General features: G+C 45.5%; 1 protein-coding gene and 1 long non-coding RNA gene across 2 annotated transcripts in view; one reads left to right on the top strand and one right to left on the bottom strand.

The window, feature by feature from the left end:
* Positions 1-18237, top strand: part of LOC135368439 (prolactin-releasing peptide receptor-like) — a 58870-nt gene extending 40633 nt beyond the window's left edge. The window contains exons 2-5 of the mRNA XM_064601692.1: positions 887-1079; positions 4430-4585; positions 14619-14840; positions 17679-18237. Coding sequence (XP_064457762.1) covers positions 887-1079; positions 4430-4585; positions 14619-14840; positions 17679-17918 — 811 coding nt within the window. The 3' untranslated portion in view covers positions 17919-18237. The remainder of the gene's footprint in view (positions 1-886; positions 1080-4429; positions 4586-14618; positions 14841-17678) is intronic.
* LOC135368440 (uncharacterized) overlaps positions 1-26265 on the bottom strand; it is a 151148-nt gene that overhangs the window by 21575 nt on the left and 103308 nt on the right. The window lies entirely within an intron of this gene.

Raw genomic sequence — 26265 nt, 5'->3', positions numbered from 1 at the left:
GAAGACAATCAGACATTCCTTGACGACGTTCTTAGCTGTTAATGTTCTTAACTTAACGCCATCGTCGACAGTGCAACGTACAACTTGCTACTTCGGACAGATTCATGGAGTAAAGATATCACCTGACAGACCCACTGCTATGCTAATTGTCATCCATGAGTTTTCTTTTTTCGTGGCATCCCTGTAGTCGCTTCTTTTGCTATTGTATAGCCAGGGAAACTTCTCAACTAGCATAATACGAGCTTCTAAGACGTCCAATGTTTCCGCCATCTTTGCAAGGAGACGCGCGAGACAAAACGCTTGCGCGGCATCCGAACTTTTCTGCCATCCTATTGGCCAGTGCGCTTACGGTTACGGAGCTTGCGGGAGAAAAGTTGCTTCAACTCCTTGCGGAAACGATCTTGCGGGCGCCGTCTCTTCGTCGTCATGGCAACCCCCACCGTAAGAGCCCGTAACCCGTAGACGCAAGCGTAAACGTGACAGTGTGAACCAGCTTTAAGTGGTTAAATGGTTTGGTTAAGTTAGGTTCTAGTTAGCTAAGCTGCACAGCATGACTGGAAATGTTCTTGCTGTTTCGAATTACAGGTTTTACGAGGCATCACACGATGCCTATCTTCATGTTTTCATCAAATTACCGAGAGCAGCTGGGTGGGGTATCACGTATGGCGACGAGACACCCTAACCATCATCAAAGTAAAGGTTTTTTTTTTTTTTCGTCGTCATCAAAATAAAGAGCAATTTCTTCGAACGCATGACCTTCAGGGTTTCACCTTCAACATGCTGGGTACGCTGTTTTACCTTCCGTATCTTGCACCATTACAGTAGAGCAGCTGTTTTATCTGAATAGCTATCATCCAAACGTTGCCTAATATTTTCCTTGTTGCAGGTACTACGCCATTATGCATCCGCTGAGCTTTCGCTGGACGAGAAAGAGGGGCCCCCACATCATTCTGGGCATCTGGGTGGTTGGAGCACTACTCTCCAGTGTACAGTTCGTCCACGGTCGGGCTACCGAATTCGTCTGGGCTGGCCGAACATACTACGACTGCAACGAAAACTGGGAAGAGAATTCCGGAAAGGTACTCGCTCCTCTGGTCGATTGGTTAGTTGGAGGTGTTTCGTTGCCCGGGTTTAGCACAGCACGGCTCTGAAGGTCTCTGGAGTGGGGGTGGGGCGTGGGGGTATATGTTTATTAAGAAAGAAAAAAGAAAAGAAAGTTTAGTCAGGCAAAGCGCCGACTTGCTATTCCGAAAAAAAAAAAAGGGCAAAGAAAATAAACGGAAACGAAAAAGAAGGAAAGAAAGGAAGAAAGGGACACTAGAACAACGTCACATGCAGTTCACGAGTCCCTAGGAATCACCATTTAATCGCTGGACACCTGCTTATTTTCACCCGACGAGGCTCAACAGCGTTAGAACAGTGTACATTATTCCTAAAATTTCGAATCCGAGGCTCGAAATCAGTGGTCATTACGGCATTAGGGGAAGACGCAGCGAAGTACATATACCTTCACTTTCTTCGCTATTTTCTCATCTAAATCTACGTTAGATGAAGACGGAACGCTAACATGGAGGCCTCCGTATGTTGACGAGAGTGCAATCTTGGCGTATAGTGCAATGGCATCGCAGTTAGCCGGCAATCAGGAAAGTGTATGCTCTGTCTTTAAACGATTTGGGAAGATTGGTACGACTACCGTCAACCTTAGTAATAACACCGGAAAATGGGGAATGTTAAGTGAATAAAATCCTTGCGTTAAACTAATAGAATAATTTTGCTCAATTAAGATTTCCTCGTGACCCCAAGGGTTGGTGTAATCGCGCTCGGGAACGAGACCGTTTTCTTTTTTTCAGTGTTGTTATTAAGGTTGACGGGAGCTGTACATGCTTGCGTTGTTGCGGTTGTTGTTGTTGCGTTGTGGACGACGATACAAGATGATGAACAAACACAAGGACAGCCGCAAACTTTCAACCTCTTTACTTCACATACGAAAGCGACATCAGGAAAAAAACAAAACAAAACAAAAACAGGTTCTTTAATTGACGGTGGAGTGCCATTCTCAGCGCTGCCTATATTGTATTTCCAATCCCTACTGTGTTTTTTTTTCTTGTTCTTTTTACTTTTCCTTATCGGCGTTTTATCCACATGTTACTGAATTTCCGATAAAGGCGAGCTGCTTTTTCCGTCAATTCTGAATACACAGCCGCATCACCGAACTAACCTTGTGTACCGTGCATTTTGTTTCTCTTTCTGTTTTTACGTTTCCCTGCGATGTGCAACATATGTTATCACTTTTTTCTTTGTCTTCCTTACCCTTAAGCATCCACCCATTCAATCATTAGCCCATCAACCCAAACTGATACTCGTGCCTCATCGTATCGCCTTTCCGCCACTAAAGGCAGAGTATTTTTCTCCATATTTTTCTTTCATTTCCAATATAATCCAATCCAAAGGCAGAGTATGAGGAAGTCCTATTTCACACATCGTTTACGATTATATTTCAAAACACTCTGCGCGAACTGAACTGAGGAACACTGCACGTGTCGTTCAATTTTGAAACCTTAAGACTTTCCCATTTTTAAATTGGGGACATTGCGAAAGAAGTACAATATTCTCATCCATATCAATCGCATTTTTTCAAAAAAAAAAAAGAAAGAACGGAGTGGTCGGGCGCTATTGCAGCATCGTTATTCGTGGAATGACATCTGAATAATTCTGGAAGAACACACTATATAAGAAAAAAAAGGTTTAGGGGACTCTTCTCCGTTGACAGATCCGCGAGGTTTTGGTCACAAAATTTACATTGGTGGCTTTCAGTTTAGTTTCATTATTTTATCTTACTAGCCAAATCGACTATTAATTAACAATTCAGAATCAAATTAGCTGTATTCATTTAAGTCCACACCAAACCGTAATGCCTAAACGTCACATGAACGATGGGGAAGACGTAAAAGGAGTGATCTTAGTCCTTTTGTTGAGAAGATGCATTGTCAGAATCATTACTCCCTTTTGGGATTAAGTCCATCAAAGTTTACGCGAAGTTTAAGCATTATTTGCAGTGCTGTGGAGCACTCCACACACTGCTCTCCAGTGGCGAATCACCCCAGGTCATAGTCACGATTTATTTGTTGTTGTTGTTTTGGAGCAAATCTCGGGTCAGACGACCGGGGGATTTTAAATGGGGAGCAATTGTAATCTAGGGGACAAGAAGGTGTAGTTACACCCGGTTTTGCTCCTCTTTTTTTACAGTAGACTTGACACAATAAAAACACCAAAAAGGCGAAAGTAAGATTTTGTTTCCTCCATCAAATAAGTCCAAAACGTGGAACGCCGTTCTAGACGTCACGGATCATTACCAGAGGAGTCGTTATACAGCCACAGTTCTTTTGTAGTTCATCGCAGTGTCGGTGATTTGGAATCCTAACTCGTTACGAAGTTTGCCAAACTCGCAAGGTCGCTAAGACCTCCACTACAGTAATTTGTTTGAGACAATATACTATTAGAAAGTCTCGAAACATCGCTTGCAGGAAATTCCATTTTACGGAACCTAATTCTGCGTAATTCGGAATCAACCGACCTCGTTTTATCGGCAGTTTTTAAATGAAGGGCTTACACTAGAGGCGGTCTGAAGCCAAATTATGCACCGCAGAGGACGGCGGAGTCTATCCTTTCATCTTATCATCATTAACCGAGGATGGTCTGGGACTAGTCAGAAAGTCATAATGCTCAACAACAACAGCGACGAATAGATGATTACGATGGTAATTGGAGTAGATTTACGCGTAAGGTGTAAATATGTAATCTATAAAAGTGTGAGAAAAGGTGGATTTATATCTAACAAAATGGCGTACATGCAGGCTAGCTGGTGGATGAACTCCCTAATGTAGAAGCCTGAGACTGGGGACGCAGAGGGACGACACACAACACATGACTCAAACCAGCAAAAGTTTGCTATTCACAAGACAACCATGTACATATAGTCACACAGCATGAGGAAGAGAGAGAAAAGAAAGGTAGCTTGATGAATGGCGCTTGGATTTGACCAACGCTAAACGTCGCTTCCATTGTTCCTTCGAGTGTCCAACAATTTTGTCTTTCATTTTCCGTAGGCACGTACTTCAATGGTTCAAGTGCAAGGGTGCAGGCGAGCTGGTACATTGTAAAAACGATGATAAAACCCGAGACTTTTTTTCTTTTCCGTGCCTCAGGTTTTATCTTCGTCTTTTGACTGGATGTTTGCTGGAGCTATGTGGTGACTTCATATGTCGCCTGCAGCTCCATTTCTTGTAGGTGGTATAGGTGATATCCACAGAAAAGTCTTTAGCATGTGTCACTCATGAGTGAATGACACGTGACACTTTTGCTTATCGTCGTTTTTACAACGTACTTCAATTTAGTCTTTGCTTATTCTTCTCCGTCACTACTTTTTTAGGTCTACACAGCCGTGGTTTTTACGGTGACATTCATGACGCCAATGGTGGTGCTCACATTCACGTACACTTCCATCGGCTGGAAGATGTGGCGTCATACGTCGCCTGGCAACGCAGACGTTCACCGTGACCAGCAACAACTTTCGGCTAAAATGAAGGTACGTCATGCACGACAAAGTGGCTCCACACACACACACACACACATACATACATGAGGACCAGCGGCATGGCCGAGCGGGTTAAGGCGTCCCGCTCGTTGGTATAGTAGCCAAGGTCGTGCTGAAGACTCGGAGGTGGTGGGTTCGAATCCTACCACCGGTTGTGTTGTCTGAGGTTTTCCCTGGGTTTTCCGAAGACTTTCCAGACGAATGTCGGCACAATTCTCCCTGAAGTCGGCCCAGGACGCATACTAACCCCCTGTTCCCCACTCCTTCCTGCTGTCCTCTCTCCATCCGTCCACATCTGTACGCAGCTCACAGCCACAGTCGCTTCGCGGCGCTAACATACACGGGGACTGTGATGTGATGGAGCTGATGCCGGCCAGCAGGCTGGGCGCTAAGGTGATAATGCTGATGTCAGTTTAGGTGATCAAAACACGGTGGAGAGGTGTGGCTCCGTAGCCCCACGCACGCACACATACATTGGATGATGATGAGGTGGGCTATTCACCGCCGCTGAGGCGGTACGAGATGAACGGATGATGAGATGATGATGGGGGAGCACCTTCAGAGATCATTCACCAGATCGGTGGAGCGCAAGTGCTCCGCGAAAAGAGAAGGCCTTGCATCTGGTGGGCAGCGTTCGACCACGGTCCGAGGATCTTCGCGAGGTTGAACGGCCGTTTGTCAATACGTTGCATAGAAACTTCCATCAGTGCACGCTCGTGGTGATATTGTCCACAAGCCAGGATGACGTGGCAGAGATCGCCGTAGCTTCAAATGTTGCCTTCGGGTTGGCATTCGTGCACGTTGCGTCGCCGTACACCAGAACATTTCTTGGACGCGTGTTTAGTGACAGATCTTGATGGAGAATATCTACACGCGTACAGCAGCGAATACTACCGTACAGACTTGCAAACAGGCGACTGGGTTACCTAGGCCCATATCTGTAAGCACGTACGGTCCCATTCGCTGCTAACGTGTCACTCCGAGGAAGGAATGCGCTGGAGTGTGTTCCATTAGAAGTCGGCCCAGGACGCACATACCAAAATTGCGTCAGTCGTGACGTTGCCCACCTCTGTGAGGCCGACAACGGCGAGCCCTTTCATCACCACCACCACCACCACGAATGCGCCAGAGCGTGTTCCGTAAACTTTTGTCCAGCACTGTACCACTGGGAATTACTTTGGATGACATGTGTTATTATGTCATACACAGACCTCGAATCATTATTCGCCCATCACCCTAATCATATCATATCAATCCATTGTGCCCTGTGGTAATGAGGCACAAATTAAGTGGTCTCACTCATTGGCGCTTCATCGATTTGATGTTGTTAGGCTTTCAGTTCTGTGGATCTTTTTTTTCTTCTTTTTTTTGATTCCGTGTAAGCGCCGCGAAGCAACTGTGGTTATGAGCGGCATACAAATGTGGACAGATGGAGAGAGGACAGCAGGGAGTGTGTGGGGGTTAGTAGGCGTCCTGGGCCGACTTCAAGAGGAACTGTGCCGACATTCGTCTGGAAAGTCTCCGTTGGGGTTAATCCCCGTGAATCCCCTTAAGTCCCATTAGCGTTTTCCTTTTGAGCTCAATTTCTTTGCACCGCCTAGGTCGTTAGCGAGGATTGTACTAATGACTACCGCTAATTAATCAATTAGTCTCTTAAATTACTTTTCTTCTTCGCTACCCCTATTAAGACACGCCTGTCTACGTCGTTCCCTTTAGCATGGTTAGAACCCCCATTAACCCTTTCTTCTATCCTCATTAAATGGTCTCATCTTTGTAGTTTTAAAAGTCTTTATCCATTAAACATGACGTATTCCCATGTTGAACTCTGATGCGACGCGAAGGCATCGATAATGGTAATAAATTTCTCATTCAGGCTTTAATGGGACACAGGTCATTTGCGGGGAAGACGAGCGGATCCCCAGGTAAATATTGACGTCGCAATCGATAAAAGCGCAAATACCGGCAGAATTAATGGCCAGTTTACTATCGCCACAGCTAAAGGAACTAGAACGATGAAGGGAAAGAACAAAGAAAGCACCATCGCGATATACCGCTTCACAAGTTCCTACGCTTCAGGAAGCCCGACAATTTTTCAGCAACTTATAGGACATAATTGATACGGCTGAAAAGAATCTCTCTCGCGTTATCAGGAAGATTGCCCTACAGGAAATTACACGCCTTCCCCTTCGCAGTCCAGGAATGGAGCTCCCGTTTTTTATGTGCCCTTTTTCTACTGCGTTCATGTGAAGCGCATTCCGTCCGGGAAGCGAGGGAACCAGGTTTACCGCCATGCTCATGCAAACACGCTTTCCAATATCCATGAGACACTGGATATGGAAGGGGACAAGGTCATTGACTTAACCTTCATGGTAAGACGGGAGAACTGTACGGGTAGCTGTTGACATAGGACGAGCCTGGAAGTCAACATGGTTTCCTTCCTTTGGAAATATGGCATGCGCATATTGGGTAGGGTGCAGTTGAATGGCGAAACTTTCGTTCGAAGCAGATTCATCTTGCGTATCTTTCACACCTTCACGAGGGTTGCATCATTTCCCGTCTACAAAAACAGTTCACCATCTGTCGCAGCGACTTCGCAAATGAGCCATGCATGTAAAACAGGATGTAATGCCAAGTACGCACTAGATAGCGCCTCCTAACAGAATATGAGCTCTACCAAACGAAGAGGCGGCAACTCTGTGCTCAGTTGAGTACAGCTAGCCGACAGACGTTCAACCTAACTGCAATTCTTGACACATGTCAGAGCCACGTGCAACGCCGTCGATGTCTGCTGATGTTCTTGGAGTTCCTCTTGTCTGCCGGTTTGCTCCAGACGCTGTAGAGTGATACTCTGTATCTCAATGATTATTGGTGCTTCTTTCATGTGTGAGTTTTTTTTTTCTTCGCCTTCCTTTTTATGGCGTAGCGCAGCCACTGGAGGAGAGCTCAATTGTTGTACTTGCACATAACGTTAACTCATTCTCATATCTCACATCTAATGTTTGGCGTGTAATGGGGTAGTGTACTGCTCTCCAGTGGTGAATCACACGGGGGGGGGGGGGGATTTATTGGCAGAGAAAAGGGAAGGAAAGAAAGGGGAAAGGTCAGCCAACGCAGAGCGCCGGCTTGCTATTTCCTAAACAAAAATCACCCCAGGTCATAGTCACGATTTATTTGTTGTTGCACTGGATAGCAACATCGCCGTTTCTTCTAGAAGCTCCGCAAAATTGACGTTTTTGTCGCAGGAGATGTCGTCGTCGAATCCGCGGTCTGCTCAATGCCATGATACATCAGCTGAAAGTCAATAGTGCTGAGCAAGAAGCTTGTCAGTTCCGCTTAAGTAACCACTGTCAAGTGCCGGATATCGCACGATGCCTCCAGCACTTGTTTTTTTGTTTTGTTTTTCGCTTCTACTTTAGTGCAATATATTTGTAGACGTCAGCGCGGTTTCGCCATGCTGTTGCACGTGACTGGCATACGACAAAGCTTGCCAATACGTCTACACTCACATTCGTCGAGGCTTGTGAAGATATATGCCCTGGAAAGGCGCTTGTCATTGCTCATGGGGAAACTTATTAAACATTAGCACACACAGACAACACACCCAGGACACTTTTTACACACAGACACCATTTGTTTGTGCAACCCTGCAAATGCGTTTATGATCTGGTAGAATTATTTCATTAATATTGTTGTTGCTAGTCTTTTTTTTTTTTTCAGCGTATTCCTTGACTTAGAATCATGACACAATACGTGTATTAAACCTATTGATCATGCGAACTGCTGAAATGACGTCTTTCATGCCATGCTTGGTCATGACAAAGTCAATGGGCTAGCATAAATACGGCAGGAAATATGGAATATGGTTTTCACCGTGTTAACAGACTACATTTACTGTTAACGAAATACACAGGGCGTTTCACCGAAACTGGTAAAAAATTCTAACGGGCGACGTACTCTCCGGAGGATTGTGGGACTGCCTGCAATTACCATCTGGCAACTTAGGCCGCCATTTAAGAAGGCGCTGGACAATTTGTATTTGAGACACGGCAACGGCATATTTTTATTAATTGAACTTTGAAAATTGCCAAGCGAACCTCACTTTTTTTACAGAAACGTAAAGTCCTCCACGGATAAACGGAGCCCCCCCCCCCCCCCCAAACAAAACAATGCACGGTATCAAAACAGAAACTGTCGAAAAAATATTAGTAAAAATGCCGCTTTAGCCCCGCCTTCTTTATTGTCGCAAAAGAGCGCGCACGGAATCTGCGGCGGGAAAAGGAAGTGTTCCTGTCTCTTGTTTCAACTTTCTTTCCCCCGCCTTAACCTCGATGCTGGTAACGACCGTCTTATCACAAAGAAAACAAAACGACCGTTTTATCGCAAAGAAAGCAAATCAAGTGAAGGCGGGGACACCTCCTCCGCCGCCGCACCTTCCGTGAGCCTTTGTTTGCGGCAAGCAAGCAGGCGGCGCTAAAGCAGCACTTTTACTAATGATTTCCGACTATTTCTGTTGCTATACTGTGCATAGTTTTTGTTAGGTCTGCGGTTATCCATGGAGGACTTCATATTTCTGTAAAAAAAAGAAAAAGTAAAGTTCCCTTGGCAATTTTCGATGTTCCACTGAAAAAAAAAAATCCCTCATTTAAGAATTGGTCAAAGCCTTCCTAAATGACGGCAAAAGTTTCAACAAGGTATAGCTGCCGAAAGTCTCGCAATCCTCCGGCGAGTATGTCGCCAGTTAGAATATTTTATCACTTTATGTGAAACACCCTGTATATAACGTTCAAAGAGATACATCTGAAACTGAAAGTATCCTATATAAGTGAGTCCGAATAGAACACGGCAGAATATCCCCGGAACGTTGCTGGAATTCTTCGAAATATCATTATTAATGGATATGCGGTCCTACATAAAACAGTCCTAGGTACGCAGGCTCTATACAGAAAAGGGAATCGAGCCACCATTTTTTGTTTTGTGTTCTGTACTTAGACCTACCTGTCCAAACATCCCGTTCCTGCTCTTGCCGACAAACTGGGAATTGCATATACACTTAGCCACTATACAATATACGTGTGAAATCGCCAGTATTTTTTTAGTGGACTAGCACAAAACGGTCTGGCACGCTGTTTCGCTCGATGTACGTTGAACCGTGTATATTGAACGTGATTGTTGAACATGGGTGAACTTTGTTACTGAACCTGACATTGAAATCGATTACAGAAGTACGTGCATATCGACAAACAACGGCAAATTTAATATTTCAAATAATAAAAAAAAAGAAACCTTTATTGCGACTGCGATGGCTGGATGCTGTACATCGACATTTCAGTGCGTGCACGTTTGGAATTCTCGCCTATGCACAAATTGATGTTGATGTTGAAGAAAAAAAAATAGGGAGAGACTGCACAAATTGATCTGAGCACTGCGTACCGTGTTACCGCGAAACAGCAGCTGCATGCAATTTGGGTGACCCGAACAGGACCCCTCCAACGCAGCACAGTGTCAGCCGATTTCCATGTCCGAAAATACAAGTCCTTACGAAACGTGAAGCCGACTAGGGAAACGGGACCTCCACCAGGTCGACCTCTGCGCTTAATGACGTTGGACAGAATCAATGCGTAACGCATTGACTGCTCAGTCGCCGGCAGGCAGTAATTAGAGAAGGCGGCGGTGGCCTCTATGATAAACCAAAACAGAGGAACCAAGCCAGGAACTATGAAGTGGCGGTTGCACTGCTACTGCTTGCCTACTTGGCTTCACGTCGTGATTCAATAATTGGGCATACAATAAAATAATCATTCCACGGAATCGAGAAGATGCAAAACGAGCATTACTGAACACGTTAAAAGACGATAGGACGTATACACCTGGCTTCCTGTAGGCTTACGCTTCATTTTTTTTTGTCTTCGAGAAACTTTTTCTTCGAACACCTTTTCTTCAGAACCGAAGTGATTCCTCGGAAAGTCTTATAAGTAGCTTATAGCTATGAAGCAAAAATCCCCATAAACCCCCCCCCCCCACACACACACACAACCAGGGGGCGGTTACGACTACCGTCTTGAGCTTTCTTCGTGCCACCGGCCTCTCGACCAGCCTCTAAGGCCCCTTTTGTATGTGTGTGTGTGTGCGTGCGCTTTCTTTTTTTCTCTCGTTTTTTTTTCTTAAAGGAATAGCAAGTCGGCCTACGCCTGACTAACCTTTCCTCCCTTTCTTTTTTTCAATAAACATATCCCCCCTCCCCCATTCACTAATCCGTCTGGTGTATATAGTCAACTTTACGAAAGCCGCGGATAGTTTTATATTATTTAAGAACTGATGATAATTAAGATGATCGCGACCACGCGCACAGGTCGATCCAAAATCAGTTCCCAGAGAATGTCATAGATGGCGCCTTTGCTGCCGTCAGAGCAGGTGCCAGTTCGAACCGGTATGAACCGTTTTTGTTTTAGTCCGGAAATGGACCATTTTCCTCGAACCGGTATGAAACCGCAGAGAAAAACGTTTCGGTTCCACACCATGGCTGAAACCTCGCGATTCAATCAGCACCGTACATCATTTATACAGGGCTGCGCCGTCTTTAGGCATCATCTTCATTAGGCATACTTCCCGCATTTTTCTTTAATTAAGTGGCGAACGACAAAGTGCAGCCCAACAAGAAGCAGTGAAAAAGAAAATAATGACCGATGACATTATGTAATACGGCCTTTTTTCTCTCTCCCATCAGGCGCCGGCTGCATTTCGCAATATCGATTGAGAAGAAAATGATTTTCGTTAATGAACCTCGTTGCGGATTCAGTGGTTAGCTATCATCATGCAAACTTCCCCCGAATTAATGCGACAAAGCGCGACATACCGTGCATGCAACATCCCTTGTTAATTTTTTCATTTCCCGTGACATGTCAAGAAGCAGGAGCGAAAGGACTATATCATGAGACAATTCATAAGCGCACATGAATCATTAAAATGTAATCGTCGCGCTCTACGCCATATGGAGCTCTGCAAAAAAAAACAAGAAAAAGACAAGAAAACTTTTGGCTCGACGTCACAGTGAAGTTAGAATCGAGCTTTGCGCGTGTGTAATTGAGTTCTCAAATATATTCTAAACACATAATGGCAATCAATCAATCAATCAGCGGGATGTACTTGCACCCGTACTATCACCCGTGCGGCAGAAAACACGCCAGAATAGACTTATCGTTCAGCTTTCTTAATTAAATGAAATTAAACCTGCGAAATAAGCAAAAATACTAATAAGCTGTCGCACTTCATGTGACGTATCCAAGAGGAGGCAACGTGTAACAAGGCAAACATAACATTTTTTTCTTCTTATTTGATCACTCTACGCAGGAAGTACCACGTTTTTCGCTAATTATGCAAGTACTTACAAAAACAGAAAAGATAAAAAAAGTCCGCACTTTCTGCCATGTTATTTCCGGGCACGTAGAGGTGTGGCAGCATATGGTTCATTATTTTGGGGGCTAACTCCCATTAAAAGCGATGTTATGTTTTGATGTCACATAGGCTTTCCTGCTGGGGTATTGCACAACACTTGGGTTCCTCTTCATTGCCGTGGTTGGATCATATATCTGTAATCAGGTTGCAGTCGTTCGCCGCATGGCAAATGGCTATTCGCCGGTCGACAGAAAACACAGTTGTAACTGTGGTTTCGTAATTATATTTGGAGATGTTAGGAAACCATGTTTCTGCACAAGTTATATATCGACACAAGGGAGATGGCGCAGACTAGCCTCTCGAGAGACACCGATAAATTCGTCGTGTCGTCTTCGTGTTCCGTGCAACTCAGTTCTTGGTCCGATTTAATACTCATATCGAATTCCCACGGTAACGTAGAACTATAGCAGGTTTTACAACTGAGTCGTTGCGTCGGTTGTCTGGGGTTGGGATTCGTTGTTAAACAACAACAAAACAACAAATAAATTAATGATAGTGAGTGGGGAAATTCGCCACATAAGGTGCGGCCCACTACCCCAAGGCACAATGGGCAGGATGAGATGTGTCCTCATGATGAGGTGATGAATGATGCTAAATAGGGGTCGATAGTCAGTGGAGTCAGTGAGACATCAGAACGGTAGGCAAAACCACAGCACACAAAAACACACACACAGCACACAGGTACGCAGGCACATCATAGGGTAGAGAGGAGACCAGTGTCCCGGAGACAAACCTTGAAATACTCAAGAGCTTGGCGATGGTCGATCTGGTTAGGCCAAGGGCCGAGAATGGTTGCCAGTGTGAATGGTGCGGCCGTGATCGACTGCAGGCGACACTGTAGGGGGAGCTGCTCTTTGGGAGGTGTAAAGATGACAGTCGAGGAGCACATGCTTGGTATCCGCCAAAACAGCGCAGCGAGAGCAGAGCATGGAGTCGGAGCGGCAGATCAGATGCTTGAAATGGGGGGTGAATGCAACCCGGAGACGAAACCTGTGTATCAGCGACGCAAAATGGCGAGGCACACGAGAAGGCATGGTGAAGCCAAAGTCAGGGTCCACTTCACGCATCAGAACTCTCGATGGAACGTCCCGAGACCATTGCGCATGTGCGAGAGGCCTCACCACATCATTTAGGAAGGTTCGCCTGTCGCCTTTGGGGAGGGTAATCCGCACGCTTGATCGGGAACGATACGCAGCTGCTGCGGCCTCTTCAGCCTCTTCCTTGCCGCGGATGCCGCAGTGTGCAGGAACCCACTGGAAGTAGAGAGGGTGCCCACTTATCTTAAGACGGCTTAGTTCCTCCAGTCAGGGTGTCGGAGGAAACCGAAAACCGAAACCGAAAAAAAAAAAAAAAACGTTTTTTACGCTCAGGAGGGAAACCGAAAAATATATTTAACGGTTTTCGGTCCAAGAAAAAACTTCGCCGGTTTGAACTACGGATAGGCGAATGGAACAGACGTCGTGTGCTCTGATGTCATGTCATGGATACTATACGAGGGTTACGGTTACGGTGGAATGTATGTCGGTATACTATGACCCTTAGGCTCCCTTTGTAATGGTTTATTGTTCGCGCACGCACACAGACTTAGAGGTACATGTGACTCTCTAGCAATGTGCCATAGTGTTCGTTTTAATTAATTTAATTAATTGATTAATTAATTAGATCTCCCCAAACTCTCCTCAACAAAACGGCGACCCAAGAGGGCTGCATAACGGCTTCTTTATCGGTAATGTCGCGCAACGCGTCCCTTGTTTGAGAGCAGCTAAGTTGAATACATCTACGTATACGCGAGGGCAAGCCCGTGCGAAGCGGCAACTTTTTTGTGGACAGGACACGAAGAAAATAAAACTGAGCCGTCGAGCGCGTTTGTGAGTGAAGGTGTTCCTCGATTTGCGTCGTACTCGTGCGGTGGTGCTTGCTGGCTAGACAGTAGCAACAGACATTCGGATGGGACGCGATCGCTCCAACCCAGCAAGAAAGTACTTTACCTATGAAATCACGACAAACAAGTCCGTTCGTAGCATGCGCTTCAAGAAAGGAGAAAGCCCATTTGAACAGACAGTAACCTACAGGAACCAGGAGCTACAAATTTCACAGCTGTCTATTAATATTAAATACCATGTATGCGGAAAAAACGGGTTTACAATACATTTTGTAACATTGATTTTTTGTTGTGGGGATGAATATTCCCAGCAGAAGCGGAACCGGTTCAAAACCGGTATGAACCGTTATTTTTTTAATTTTTTGCTCCGGGGCAGAACCGGTACCGGATCGTTCCTATAGTTTGTGGAGGAGGCAGATACTATACTGAGCTAGATAAAGAAATCCGACATGAAAGGCGAGACAACGCTATAGCGATTACGTAAACTGATAGGAAAACTCTTTCCTTATATATATCCACGACGAAACGATAATCGATTCCGATACCTCAGTTATATATCCTCTAAATGCGCTCGCGGTAGACAACTTCGGTAAACTAGCTTTTTATTCCTGGCCTCCGTTAGAGCTCTAATCGTGTTATCTGTACCGGTGGTTCTAATGTGTCATCTACCCTTTCTGCTTCTCATTTCAGGTCGTCAAGATGCTCGCTACGGTGGTACTCATGTTCGCTCTTTGCTGGCTACCTATCCATCTCATGAACCTCATTTTGTACTTCGACCGCGAATCGATAGAGCCAACCACAGACGCGGGCACATACCTCTACTTCGCGACTTTCTTCGGATGCCATTGGTTCTCCATGGCAAATAGTTTCGTCAATCCAATCATCTACTGTTTCATGAGCGACAACTTTAGAGTAAGTGAGCCAAATCTTATCCAATTCGGAGTAAATTGAGTAGGACAATGAGCTTTGGATATTAAACCAACTGCGTAGGATGGACGTTAGTAGTTGTGAACGCCGTCAAGGATAACACATCTTTGGCCCTGTTTAACCAACGTGAGTTAATACCCCTGTCACACGGCAAATTGAATGCCATTCACAGCGAATGACATTCGTTTCGTGTCACACGGTGAAACCAAATGGCAATACATGCGAATAATATTCGCCCAGCGAATGAGTTCGGGGAACCCATTCGCTTTTCTTCTTCTCTCGCACTGACTGCGTACCCTCGCAGCAGAAAGGTAGCAAAAACAACAACGATAAACCGTTTGAAGAAACCAAGCACGAATGAAAAGTTGTAATCCAATATTTTATCACGAATTTTTTGATAATTTTTTACACGAAGGAAGGGGAGGGGGGGGGGGCTTGTTTTTCGGAGAACTACCCTCGTCCCCAGTCGCCATGTTGCCAAGTGCGGTACAGATAGGCTTCTTACTTGTCTTTGCTTGTGATACTTAGCCAACTAAGTGCCGTTAAAAACGCAACGATTGTGTGAAATAATCTAATGTTTCGCTAGTTTCGAGATAAAGAAATAAAAATATAACTAATGTACCTGTATAATGCTTCATATATGTTCGGCCCTGATGCCTTAATTATCGACAGTGACATGATTTGCAGAATGACATTCTGTTTCTTCGTGTAGCTCGATGCAAGACAGACGAATGACTGTCATGACGAATGACATTCGCTTGGGAATGCCATTCAGCTTGCCGTGTGACAGGGGTATTAACACTTCAACTGAGACCAGGCTTCCCTAAACCTGGTGTTGATCGTTAGCCCTGTTTCATCAACGCCCGATTGCGAGATTTCCCGTCAACCAGAATTACATAGAGTTCTTGGTAACATAAGGTTGACGATTACCACTAAGTTTAGGGAAGTCTAATCTCGGTTCAACTGTTAACTGACGTTGGTGAAACCGAGCCCTATAGAGTCTGAAAGTAAACAGGACGAACGGGAAAGAAGGGGACCGGAAGGACTAAAAAAATCAACAATGACAATGTATTGGAACAACAACACGAGGTATTTTCTAGAGTCACTAAATAAGCTACGCTTCAGAGTATCGACACTGAGTTCCAAAAGCGAGCATGCGCCATCTTGTTTCCGCGCCACGCGCACTTCTGGCGCACTTTAGCGCACGATGCCATCTATATCGTGCGCGGGTGAAATGTTCTTTTCGTTTGCAAGCAGCCCATCAAGGTTAACGGCCTTGAGCTCACCCTGACATCCTCTGGACGCTGTGGTTGACAACACATGCATTATCCCAGAACAATCACACACGCTTCTCTATCGTACAGGAAGCATTATGTTAGCCGTCTTTGATCCTCAACTCGGGATGGTACCGGTGTGGTGTGGGAACAAAATGGTGCTCCTGCTTCCCCTTGGACCTCAGTGTCGATACTCTGAAGCGAAGCTTATTTATTGACTCTAGGTATTTTCAAAGAACGAGACTACATGGGTGGGAGATAGAGAAAGGAAACAAGGGGCAGACGAAGCGTCCGTCTGTCGATCCGTTCTGTTCCCTTTGTTTCCCGTCCCGTCTCATCCTTCGTCCTTGTCAGGTTCTTCCTAGGACTCAACGATATGTCACCCGCGTCGTATTAAAGCGAAACAACGAGCCATGCGTTCACGCGTATTCTCGGTCACGTTCTCAGTGAGCGATAGGACGGCACGGGCGCTTTCGGGACGACGTGACTGTCTGATCGAATCGTGGCTTCCGGGGTCTGCGCTGGCTTTACGCGCGACGTAGTCCAGAAGGATATGAGGAAGCTTTGTAGCGAGGTAGGGGAGGGTCTGGACGAAAATGATGATAAAAATTCAGAACGCCTGCTCGAGATGTGCAAGTATTTTGCATGCGTGCCGCATATTATAATACATTCGACGGTGCGCCCTCCGAAGGGAATTGCTCCCGTCTTGGTTGGAGTACCGCAAAACGAGTGCAAGTGCTAAAGAGCAACTTGGTCAGTACGCGGGACACTCCAAATGTTCTTTTTAGATTAGCAGAGAGCATTTGCACCCGTTTGGCACTCCGGCAGCCGGACATTTTAGCCCATTCTAGGCCCATTGAGCCCATTTTAGGACATCGCCTCGGTGATTCGCTTCGTGGTCCCTGCTTGTATTTCATTCATTCATTTCATTTATTCTTCACATTGCATGTACAATGTGGGACGTCTGGAGCAAAAAGCTGTCGCATGCCATTTGGTCAACAGTCTCGCGCTGGCTAACGTCCATCCTTTAATCACCTCAGCACTCGTAAGGCAAAGGACAGAGAAGTCAAAGTACGGGCTAAGCGGCCCGAACAGACAGGACGTCTCGGCCAAAATTTGTTGTCCTCGTCGACTCAGTAATGCAGCACATCATGCCAACTAGACTTAGCGTTTAGCCATTGCACCGGTTAAAAGGGGCAACCTTATTGCGAATGAGATGGAAATGATGAAGATGATGATGTTTGGTCACTGTTTATAAGGGTAGACGAAACATATTATAGACTCAGAAGAAAAGACTGCAGAGAAACGCAATTTCAGAACAGCATGCTGAAAGGAGTTTGCTATGGAACGGAAAACAAATGTTCTTCCGGGGCAGCAGAGCAGAAAGCCTATCTCATATGGCTGACAGTTCTTAACCCATAATAGAAAGAGAGGTGGCGGGGGTCATGTACGGGGGCGTCCTTCTAGCACGACTCATAGCCATATTTAGTTGGCCGTTAAGGATCACGAAAAATTTGTTTTTAATTGCTATTTATATATTCGTCTGCAGGAGGACCTCCGTCAACTGACGTCCACCTGTTGCCCATCGTTAAGAGCGAGAAGTGTCGGAAGAAGATGTACGAAGCGTAGTTCCTACGGTGGTTCTACACGTTCCACCACTCTAGTCGTCTCTGGAACATCTCGCTGCAACGGCTTCTCGGTGTCACCCACTTCCGTTGTGCCTCTCAGAGCCCTGAACCGGTCGCCGAGAGCTTCAGCAACGTTCGTTACCTCCATTGGTGACGACTGAATACTCACTGTCCGTGACTCTGTCTAAGTGCTGACATTAGACATCACATACGGCAGGGCCATCGGGTGAACAACGAGTGGCTCCTACTGGACACATTTTTTTACATATACGGTGCTGACGGTCTCTATGACGTGCATGACGTCCAGCTGGGGTCTATTACCAGGTGCCCCAGCGTGTCATTTGAATCGTAGGCTGTATTCAATGCGGGTGTCTCAGCAATATTCTGACGGATAGACGCACCTCCAATGTGCTACATAAAGGCCATGACTCCATTTGTGTATGCTTACGACATTAAGTAATAAGGTCCCTGTGACACGTCAATTGAAAGTGGCGATCTCAGCATTAAAATCTCACTATAGATGTCGCTAAGGTCTGCAAGAGTACCATATACGGACACAACATTCGGAGTTCCTGGACCCTCCAAACAGAGAGAGAGAGTGGTGTCGTGCATGAACGCAGTCTTGTTATTTTGCATGACATTTACGCTATGGTTGCGCGGGGATTGTCGGCGGCATCTACACTATGGTGACGCTGAGCTGATGGTGACTGTGGTGAAGTCGGTAAGTATACAACTAACTGTTCAACAGACACGTAGCTTTATCTTCTCTCCAGCGTCGTGTCTACGTTGTATATCTTCGTTCTTCTGTACCCTATTTTCCCCTTGTTTTCGCACGCCTTTCTTCTCCTTGTCTCTCTTCCTATCCTGTCTTGTTCAACCTACAGGAATAATGTCTCAAACGGTGGAAGGCATACTGTTATACCAGAATAGAAAGCTCAGTTCGTTATTTTAATACGTTCAGTCAGAGTACTCTTCCTAGATTTATGGCTCGGAACAATGAGCCATGGGACAAGACGGAGGTAAAATAAATTAATTTTATTTTACGATCCATTCTCGAACACATCAAATTGACCCAGAAGTCAGACTGATAGCAATTTTCCTCGTTTTCTTATGTGTCCCGAATAGCGAGCACAGATAGATAGCAAACTAGATTGTTGCAGATTTGCGAAAATAGTCTCTCACTGAGACTGTTGTGACGTATTTTACTGCACCAGTAAATCCTGATGGGTTCTGTGCAGCTCCATCTTGTCTCCAGTAACCCTAAGCGAGCCATCTCATGGAAGCACATTGCTCCACCCATAAGCCGTCCCCGGTGGCTCAGTCGGTAGCGTGTCCGTCTGCGGATCCCAAGATCGCGGGTTCAAACCCGGCCGAGGACGGTGGCAATGCGGCGGAAGGGTACAAGTTACTCAGACGCGCAGCCTTCCACGAGGGACGTCAAATGTGGTGTGCCGTGTGTCGAGATTTCGGCGCACGTTAAAGAACCCTCAGGTGGGCAAAATTGAACCACAGACACGACCACTGCGGCGTCGCTCATTGTCGCAGTCGTCTCGCGACGTCAAGCCCTGAATTATTATTCTACCCATAACATGTCCTTTCCTACGGATTCGGACGAAGACGATAGCCTTGCGGGAGTTGACCTCCTTTTGGTCTTTGGGTTTGGCCGTCCTGTAAATCGTCAACGTGATTTTCAGCGGTCGAACCACACATCCTATAGTCCTGCTCATGACTTAGCTGCATCGCATTAATTCCGTCTTCAAATTTAGTAACGTTTTTATTATTTTTTTACGAGGAGCGCATTTTTCAAATTCCGCGTTAGCGCCGCGAAGCAACTATGGCTATGAGCGTCATACAGACGTGGACAGATGGAGAGAGGACAGCAGGAAGGAGAGGGGGGGTTAGGACCAGAGTTCGAGATAACTGGTTATTGTAACTAAGTTCCTTTTTTTTTTTTTGGTAACTTCTACCTTAACTCGGTACTCGTTTCTTTTTCAGGTAACTTTGCCAAAGTAACTTAAGTTCCAAGTTACTTTTAATACGCTTTTCACTCACGTCCACCTATTTTCTTGCTTTCCCTGCGGCTCTTTCATGGCATTGTTTTGCCATAAAACGTGATATTCAATCAACGACAGCATAGTTATTCAGGAAGTAAGAACCGCTGCCATTGAAATGAAGCCGGAACTACTGTGCGCACACAGGGAGTAAGATGCAAAGCGTTCGAATAGACGTCTACCAGAGAAACGTAATCATGACGTTGGTAGACAGACTGCAACCGAAACAAATCGGAATGAGAAGGCTGGGTTCCATGAACGGGCACTTGTTCGCTGCCTCCCATTGAAAGTAGGACCGAAGGTCGCGTCCCCTCCAGGGACCATCGTAATCACCTCAAGACAGTGGCTTTCGGGCGCGACCTTGTTCACCTCTAGCTTCGAGCGTAGCTCAACTCCACCAAATTTGTGGCGCTGTTGAACACTATGACGTCATTTATTTAAAAACAGGGAGAGGTATATTGTTGGACACAAACAAAAACGATCTAAGCGTGTCGCACTCCTCCGCAGGCAAACCAAGGTCTAACCCAACCGCTCACGCGCGCTGCACCTCCGTAATGCTATTTTGTGTCCAATGTAACTTGGACGTAACTCGTTCTTTTTTTTAAGTGACTCAGTAACTGCGAGTTACATTTCAGGTTGAAGAACTTTTTACATTTTTCACACAGTAGTTTAACTCGTAACGAGTTCTTTTTGACGGGTAACTTCTCAATCTATGGATATGGCCGTACTTAAAGTGAGGAAGGAGTCTCGAAGGCGCTTAGAGTTTTGAACATAGAAGAAAATCATTATCTTATTTTACGATAATGTAGTTGCCGGAAAAGTACGTGAAGGGTGCGACACGCGTATAGACACACATGGGATGATGAACACCCCTTCACCTATGATGAACCCATAGATGAACCCTGCATCTATGAACTGCCAAGGGGACATATTAAAAAATTATGCTTTCTCTCCTATTAAGTTGAGAGTTTCCATCCTATCTATGAGCAAAAATTTAAAAGCCGAAAAATAGACGACAGAGTACAGACTAAGTCCTCTCATCCGCCCCCTTTCTTGCTTTAAATCCTCCTGTCACGCCTGGATATTCCTTTGTGCGGCTGTGCACCCTTGCTGTGTTCCTCTTCAGCGGAAAGAATTTTTCCAGCAATATTAGCCTCTTGCTCGACACGTGCGGAGCCCTATATGATAAGCATGTAGTCGAGAGTTGCGAAAGTCCATAACACTGACTGTCTACTCAAAAGATCTTTCCTTTGACAGCAAGGCGCCGCTTCGGACACAGACGCTTTGAATACATCGTTGCGCCCATGCTTTCTTCTTCCTTCAAGTTTGACGCGTCGATATAAAACATTCGGGGAAGAAACTCGGGTCGAACATGATCATTTGCATTGTCGTTGTACTCTGCATATGATTATGTCAAGTTTCGAGGAAACGCCCCAAATATATCTCACTGCACGCTCAAAGCAGAACTTCACCACACGACACGCTTACGCTAACACGCAGGGCGTATACCGCTTTTTGTGACATGTACCGTGTACACTTCACGAGCGACATTTCTCAGAATACGCCAGCGGAAGATGCGAAGAACGTCATCGCTTTCTGCAGACACGTGAGCGCGAGTGCTCAACGTCGTGTCGTCACGTACACTGCAAGCCGCGTAAAAACTAGAGAGGTGCAACGAAGGTTTCGCAATTCCCAGCGACGGACGGCACGACAAATACAGAAGGGACATCCATGTTTTTCTTTCATTTCTAATCCGATCAAATCCAAGGGACGTCTGGAGAACGACACACAGATTATCTTGTCAAGTTGTCAGGTGAGAAGGCAACTACAACACAACTCGCGGGGATAGTGTCGCTTCATATGTTCTGGAGAAAGCAGCTGCGGCTAATAGAAGTCTGAAATAACAGACGCGAAAGGAGAAGGCTACAACGAAGTCTGACGAGTTGACAAAGCTGAAGCCATATACAGTGGACAGTTCGAGTACAATCTGTTGTGCGCTCCCTCAAAACAGAATCAACAGAATCAATGTTATTGCTCTTCTTCCATGTCACAGTATCGCTGAGAAGCTATTTCACTTCTATTTACTGAAAGAAATGAACAGGAATACGTACAGGCAGTGCGTGAAGAACATTATGTAATAGTAGTACTAATCAGTCTACTGGTTAGTAGTATGACATAATGTTCTTCACGTACTGCCTCATGGCAGCATTTCGGCTGCCACATTTCACTTTCTTTGATGTTGATCAACATCAAGTATGTCCCATAGAAATTACGGAAACAAATAATGACGTTCACTTTTATTATGCATGTTCTGCACATGTACCCTCCTATACGCGCTCTCTAAGAGGAGCTAAATGCCTATTCTGAATAAATAAATAAATAGCTAAACAAAAATTCGTTTCTAGAGCAATATATCTCCAGGTTATGACATTGCATTTGTAACTTAAATAAGATAGGCTGTCTTGTTAAATAAACTAAATGTTAAGGAAAACGTGCAGGCATAGGACAGTACTATATACAGGGTTTTTCAGTTAAATCCCCGGGCTAAATAATTCGCGAATGGGTGCACCAATCGAAGAACTTTCTTTTTTAGAAGCATCTGTCCGATACCATCTACAAGTTGCGCACCGTGTGAATGAGTGGGAGGCGCTCCTAATTTAAATAAACGTTCAAATGAGTGTCTTGGGAAAACGTAACTTCTAAAGCAGGGCGCCGTTCGCATTAAAATGGGTACTACCCCTTTTGGGACTTCCAGTGAACATCTTTTAGAGAAAAATCTGTCACCGAATCGGGTCATTTGTTGCAGTAATTAATTGGTTTCGGTTAACATATTTTTGTCGCGGCTGGTCGCGGCGAAGCGCAAAAGTACGTAATTCACTGGCGGATAAGGGAGTGTACGACAAAAATATGTTAACCGCAACCAGTTAGTTACTGCAACAAATGACCCGATTCGGTGGCAGATTTTTCTTTAAAGGTGTCCACTGAAGGTCCCAAAAAGGGTACTGCCCATTTTAATGCCGACGGCGCCCTGCTTTAGAAGTTAGTTTTCCCGCGACACTCATTTGAATTTTTATTTAGAGAATGAGCGTCTCCCACCCATTCACAGGGTGCGCAACTTGTAGGTGGTATCGAACAGATAATTGTAAAAAAAAGAAGAAAAAAAAGAAAACGTTCTTCGGTTGGTGCACCCGCTCGCGAATTATTTAGCCCGGGGACTTAACTGAAACACCCTGTATATATATAGTATGCGTGAGCGAACTAAACTGAAACACGTCACCTCCACCGCATTAGGAGAGAAAATTCTACCGAAAAATGTCGCAAAAATGACGAGGAGGCTCACAGTTTCTTCAGAATCTACAAAGTTGTTACATTCCGATTTCGAAAGCGCACTTGTACTAACAGAGCATCATTTTTCTCCGTGCCGGGAGAGGAGGAGTAGACACGTGGATGAGTAGACACGGTGTCTACTCCGCCGTGTCTCGGGTTTTTTACTGTTGTAATCACAGAGGGGTTGCAGACGAGCGTAAAAAATATCCCTTGCGCGCTGGTCTCCATATTATTTTTCTTTTATTCCGGGCTAGCGCTGCGAAGCAACTGTCGCTATGAGCGGCGTAAGAGATGTGGACAGATTGAGAGAGGACAGCAGGAAGGTGTGGGGGACAGGGGGGTTAGTATGCGTCCCGGGCCGCTTTCAGGGGGAACTGTGCAGACATTCGTCTGGAGAGTCTTCGGAAAACCCAGGGAAAACCTCAGACAGCACAGCCGGTCGTAGGATTCGAACCCACCACCTCCCAGTCTTCAAGTTAGTCAGGCGTAGGCCGACTTGCTACAAGGAGGTTAGTGTGCGTCATGGGCTGACTTCAAGGGGAACTGTGCCGACATTCGTCTGGAGAATCTTCGGAAAACCCAGGGAAAACCTCAGACAGCACAGCCGGTGTGGGGATTCCAACCCGCGTCACCTTCCAGTTTCGGCGTGAAAAATTCTCATCTTAACCACTATGTCACGGGAGCTGGTTTTCTAGTTTCTCAATTCCCTTACGTGGTGCATCATCACAAATGCAAATGATGTTCACGGGTACATAAAACAAGAATTGAAATTAGAGGAGGATTACGACCGCTATGGCCTACACGTGATGAACAATACTTCTCCCACTACGAAATGAAACGTGCAAGATTTCAAGATTAGTTTGTCGCATAGTTTGGATAAAGAGAAAGCGTGAGTGATAAGACACTCCTACCCAGTTCTAGTGCAGATGTAGTCAAATTACAGCAAATAGACAATTTGCAGCAAACCCAAGTTCCACGAATGGCGCAGACGCTATTCGTTTCTTATCGGACCACGGTGTTCTGTTTATCAGCAGCTCAGCTTCATTCCTGACATTCCCAGAAACGAGCCTTTGTTCATTGCTTTACTCTCTCCCCACTGTTCCTTTTGTCCAGCCGTGAAGAAAGAACACCGTGCTTATCTCCACCAATCAACTGCTTGGTTGTTTTCTGTTCCTTTCCCTTTCCTTGTCTGGTTACAGATGTGCTAGCCGGGCAAACGAGTCGATGGCTCCACCGGTTGCTGCTTATGCCGTTCCGAGCATTATCTTCTAACAAACCAGACAAGTGATTTTTTGTTTTTTATATTTTGATTTCGTGTTAGCGCCACGAAGCAACTATGGGATATAAGCGGCGTATAGTTGCGGAGAGACGGAGACAGTACAGCAGGAAGGAGTGGGGGGACAGGGGGGTTAGTATGCGTCCTGGGCCGACTTCAGGGGGAACTGTGCCGACATTCGTCTGGAAACCCCACGGGAAATCACAGGGAAAACCTCAGACAGCACAGCCGGTGGTAGGAGTCGAACCCATCACCTCTCAGTCTTCAGCACGACCTTGGCTACCCCCAACGCCACTTTTGTATGTGTGTGTGTGTGTGTGTAATTACTAATAATAATTAGTAGTGCTGGTGACGGGACTACTCACCGTAGCCGGCAATGTTCATGAGGGAAACGTCACAACTATCGCAAGGAGGGATCGTGCGTCCTGGGCGGACTTCACGGAGAACCGCATCCACACCTGTGGCCAACGAACGGCCCGCCGCCCACACGTGGGAGAGCATCCGAAGAGGAGAAAAAGACAAAAACGAGAGCGAGAGCTGGGGGGGAAGGAGGTAGTTGCGGAACAATGGAAGGGGACAGGATCCAACATTGTGTTTTCAGACGATAACGACAGTCTTGGTTAAGCCGACATGCAACAGCGTCTTGTCGTTGTTGTGAGGTACGCATTTTCATACAACAAAGGATTTGTTGGACTGTAAGTGTGCGTTGAGGCAGATATAACGCTTCGCCGTTAATGTGTACAAGTTAAGGGATAACAATTCAGGCGCCGGCAACACAACGAGCTGGCGAAAATGAAACAAGTTCAACAACGACACTAACAAATACATGCACAATGTAAAATCTCGAGACTAAGGGAACACGAAGGAACAGACACAATACGAAGTCTCAGCTGCTCAGAAGTAAAGTTTTCAGCTGCGAAAGATGATGAAAGATGAAGATGTTCCAGCCTCAGAACATCAGTTCTTTCATGTTTTCAGCTGTGTTTGAGGCTTCGTGTTGTGTCTGTCCCCTAGTGTTCCCTATGGTGTCGGGGGGGGGGGGGATATATTTATTAGACAAAAAGGGAAAAAAACGGGGGAAAGGTCAGCCAAACGGGACGTCGGCTTGCTATTCCAGAAATAAATAAATAAAGTTAAGAAATAAGAAATAAAAAAAAAGAAAACGAATTAGGAAATAAAGGATAAACTAACAAATGATGGTGCCAGGGTTTTTCATTATGCATCAACTTTACCAGCTTGCTTGCTTCTTAGCCATCTTTTCACTAACAAATACATGTAGTGACAATGAGGTACGCAATTCGCCACTTAATTTGTAGGTCACTCTCTCAGCGTACACTGCTTATAGTATAAGATGAAATGACGAGGTAATGGGGTGATGTGACTGAATAATGATACACCCAAGACCTTGGAATGACATGAAATAATCGAAGACGATAACGCAAGTGCACCATTCATGTTAATTGTAATTGTCATGTAATTTTAAATTACACATATAACATATAACTGACATTCCCACATTACACATATTACATTACAAATTACACATATGATATTACACAGTCCCGGTTTGACTTGAACACCCCTCGTAAATTGAGGGGTCTTCAAGTCAAACCGGGACTTTCTGCCTCGTGAGTGTACAAATGGCTCGCGTGACTTCTTTTTCGTCATTTTCACACGCGACAGGCCTCCGCGTTCACCACCTGGTGGTCCAAAGCTTGTGCAAAACAGAAGACACGTGCTGGAAAAGATGGCTGACAACGAGATGAGCGCGCACAAAGAACAGCTATTTGTCATGAAGTTTCTCGTGAATGAAGGCGTAAAGTAATCTGAAATTCACAGAATACTTCAGGCTCA

Source organism: Ornithodoros turicata, chromosome 9 (genome assembly GCF_037126465.1).
Source record: "Ornithodoros turicata isolate Travis chromosome 9, ASM3712646v1, whole genome shotgun sequence".
NCBI lineage: Eukaryota > Metazoa > Arthropoda > Arachnida > Ixodida > Argasidae > Ornithodoros > Ornithodoros turicata.
Note: the sequence above shows the minus strand (reverse complement) of the source record. Positions and strands in the feature narration are given on the sequence as shown.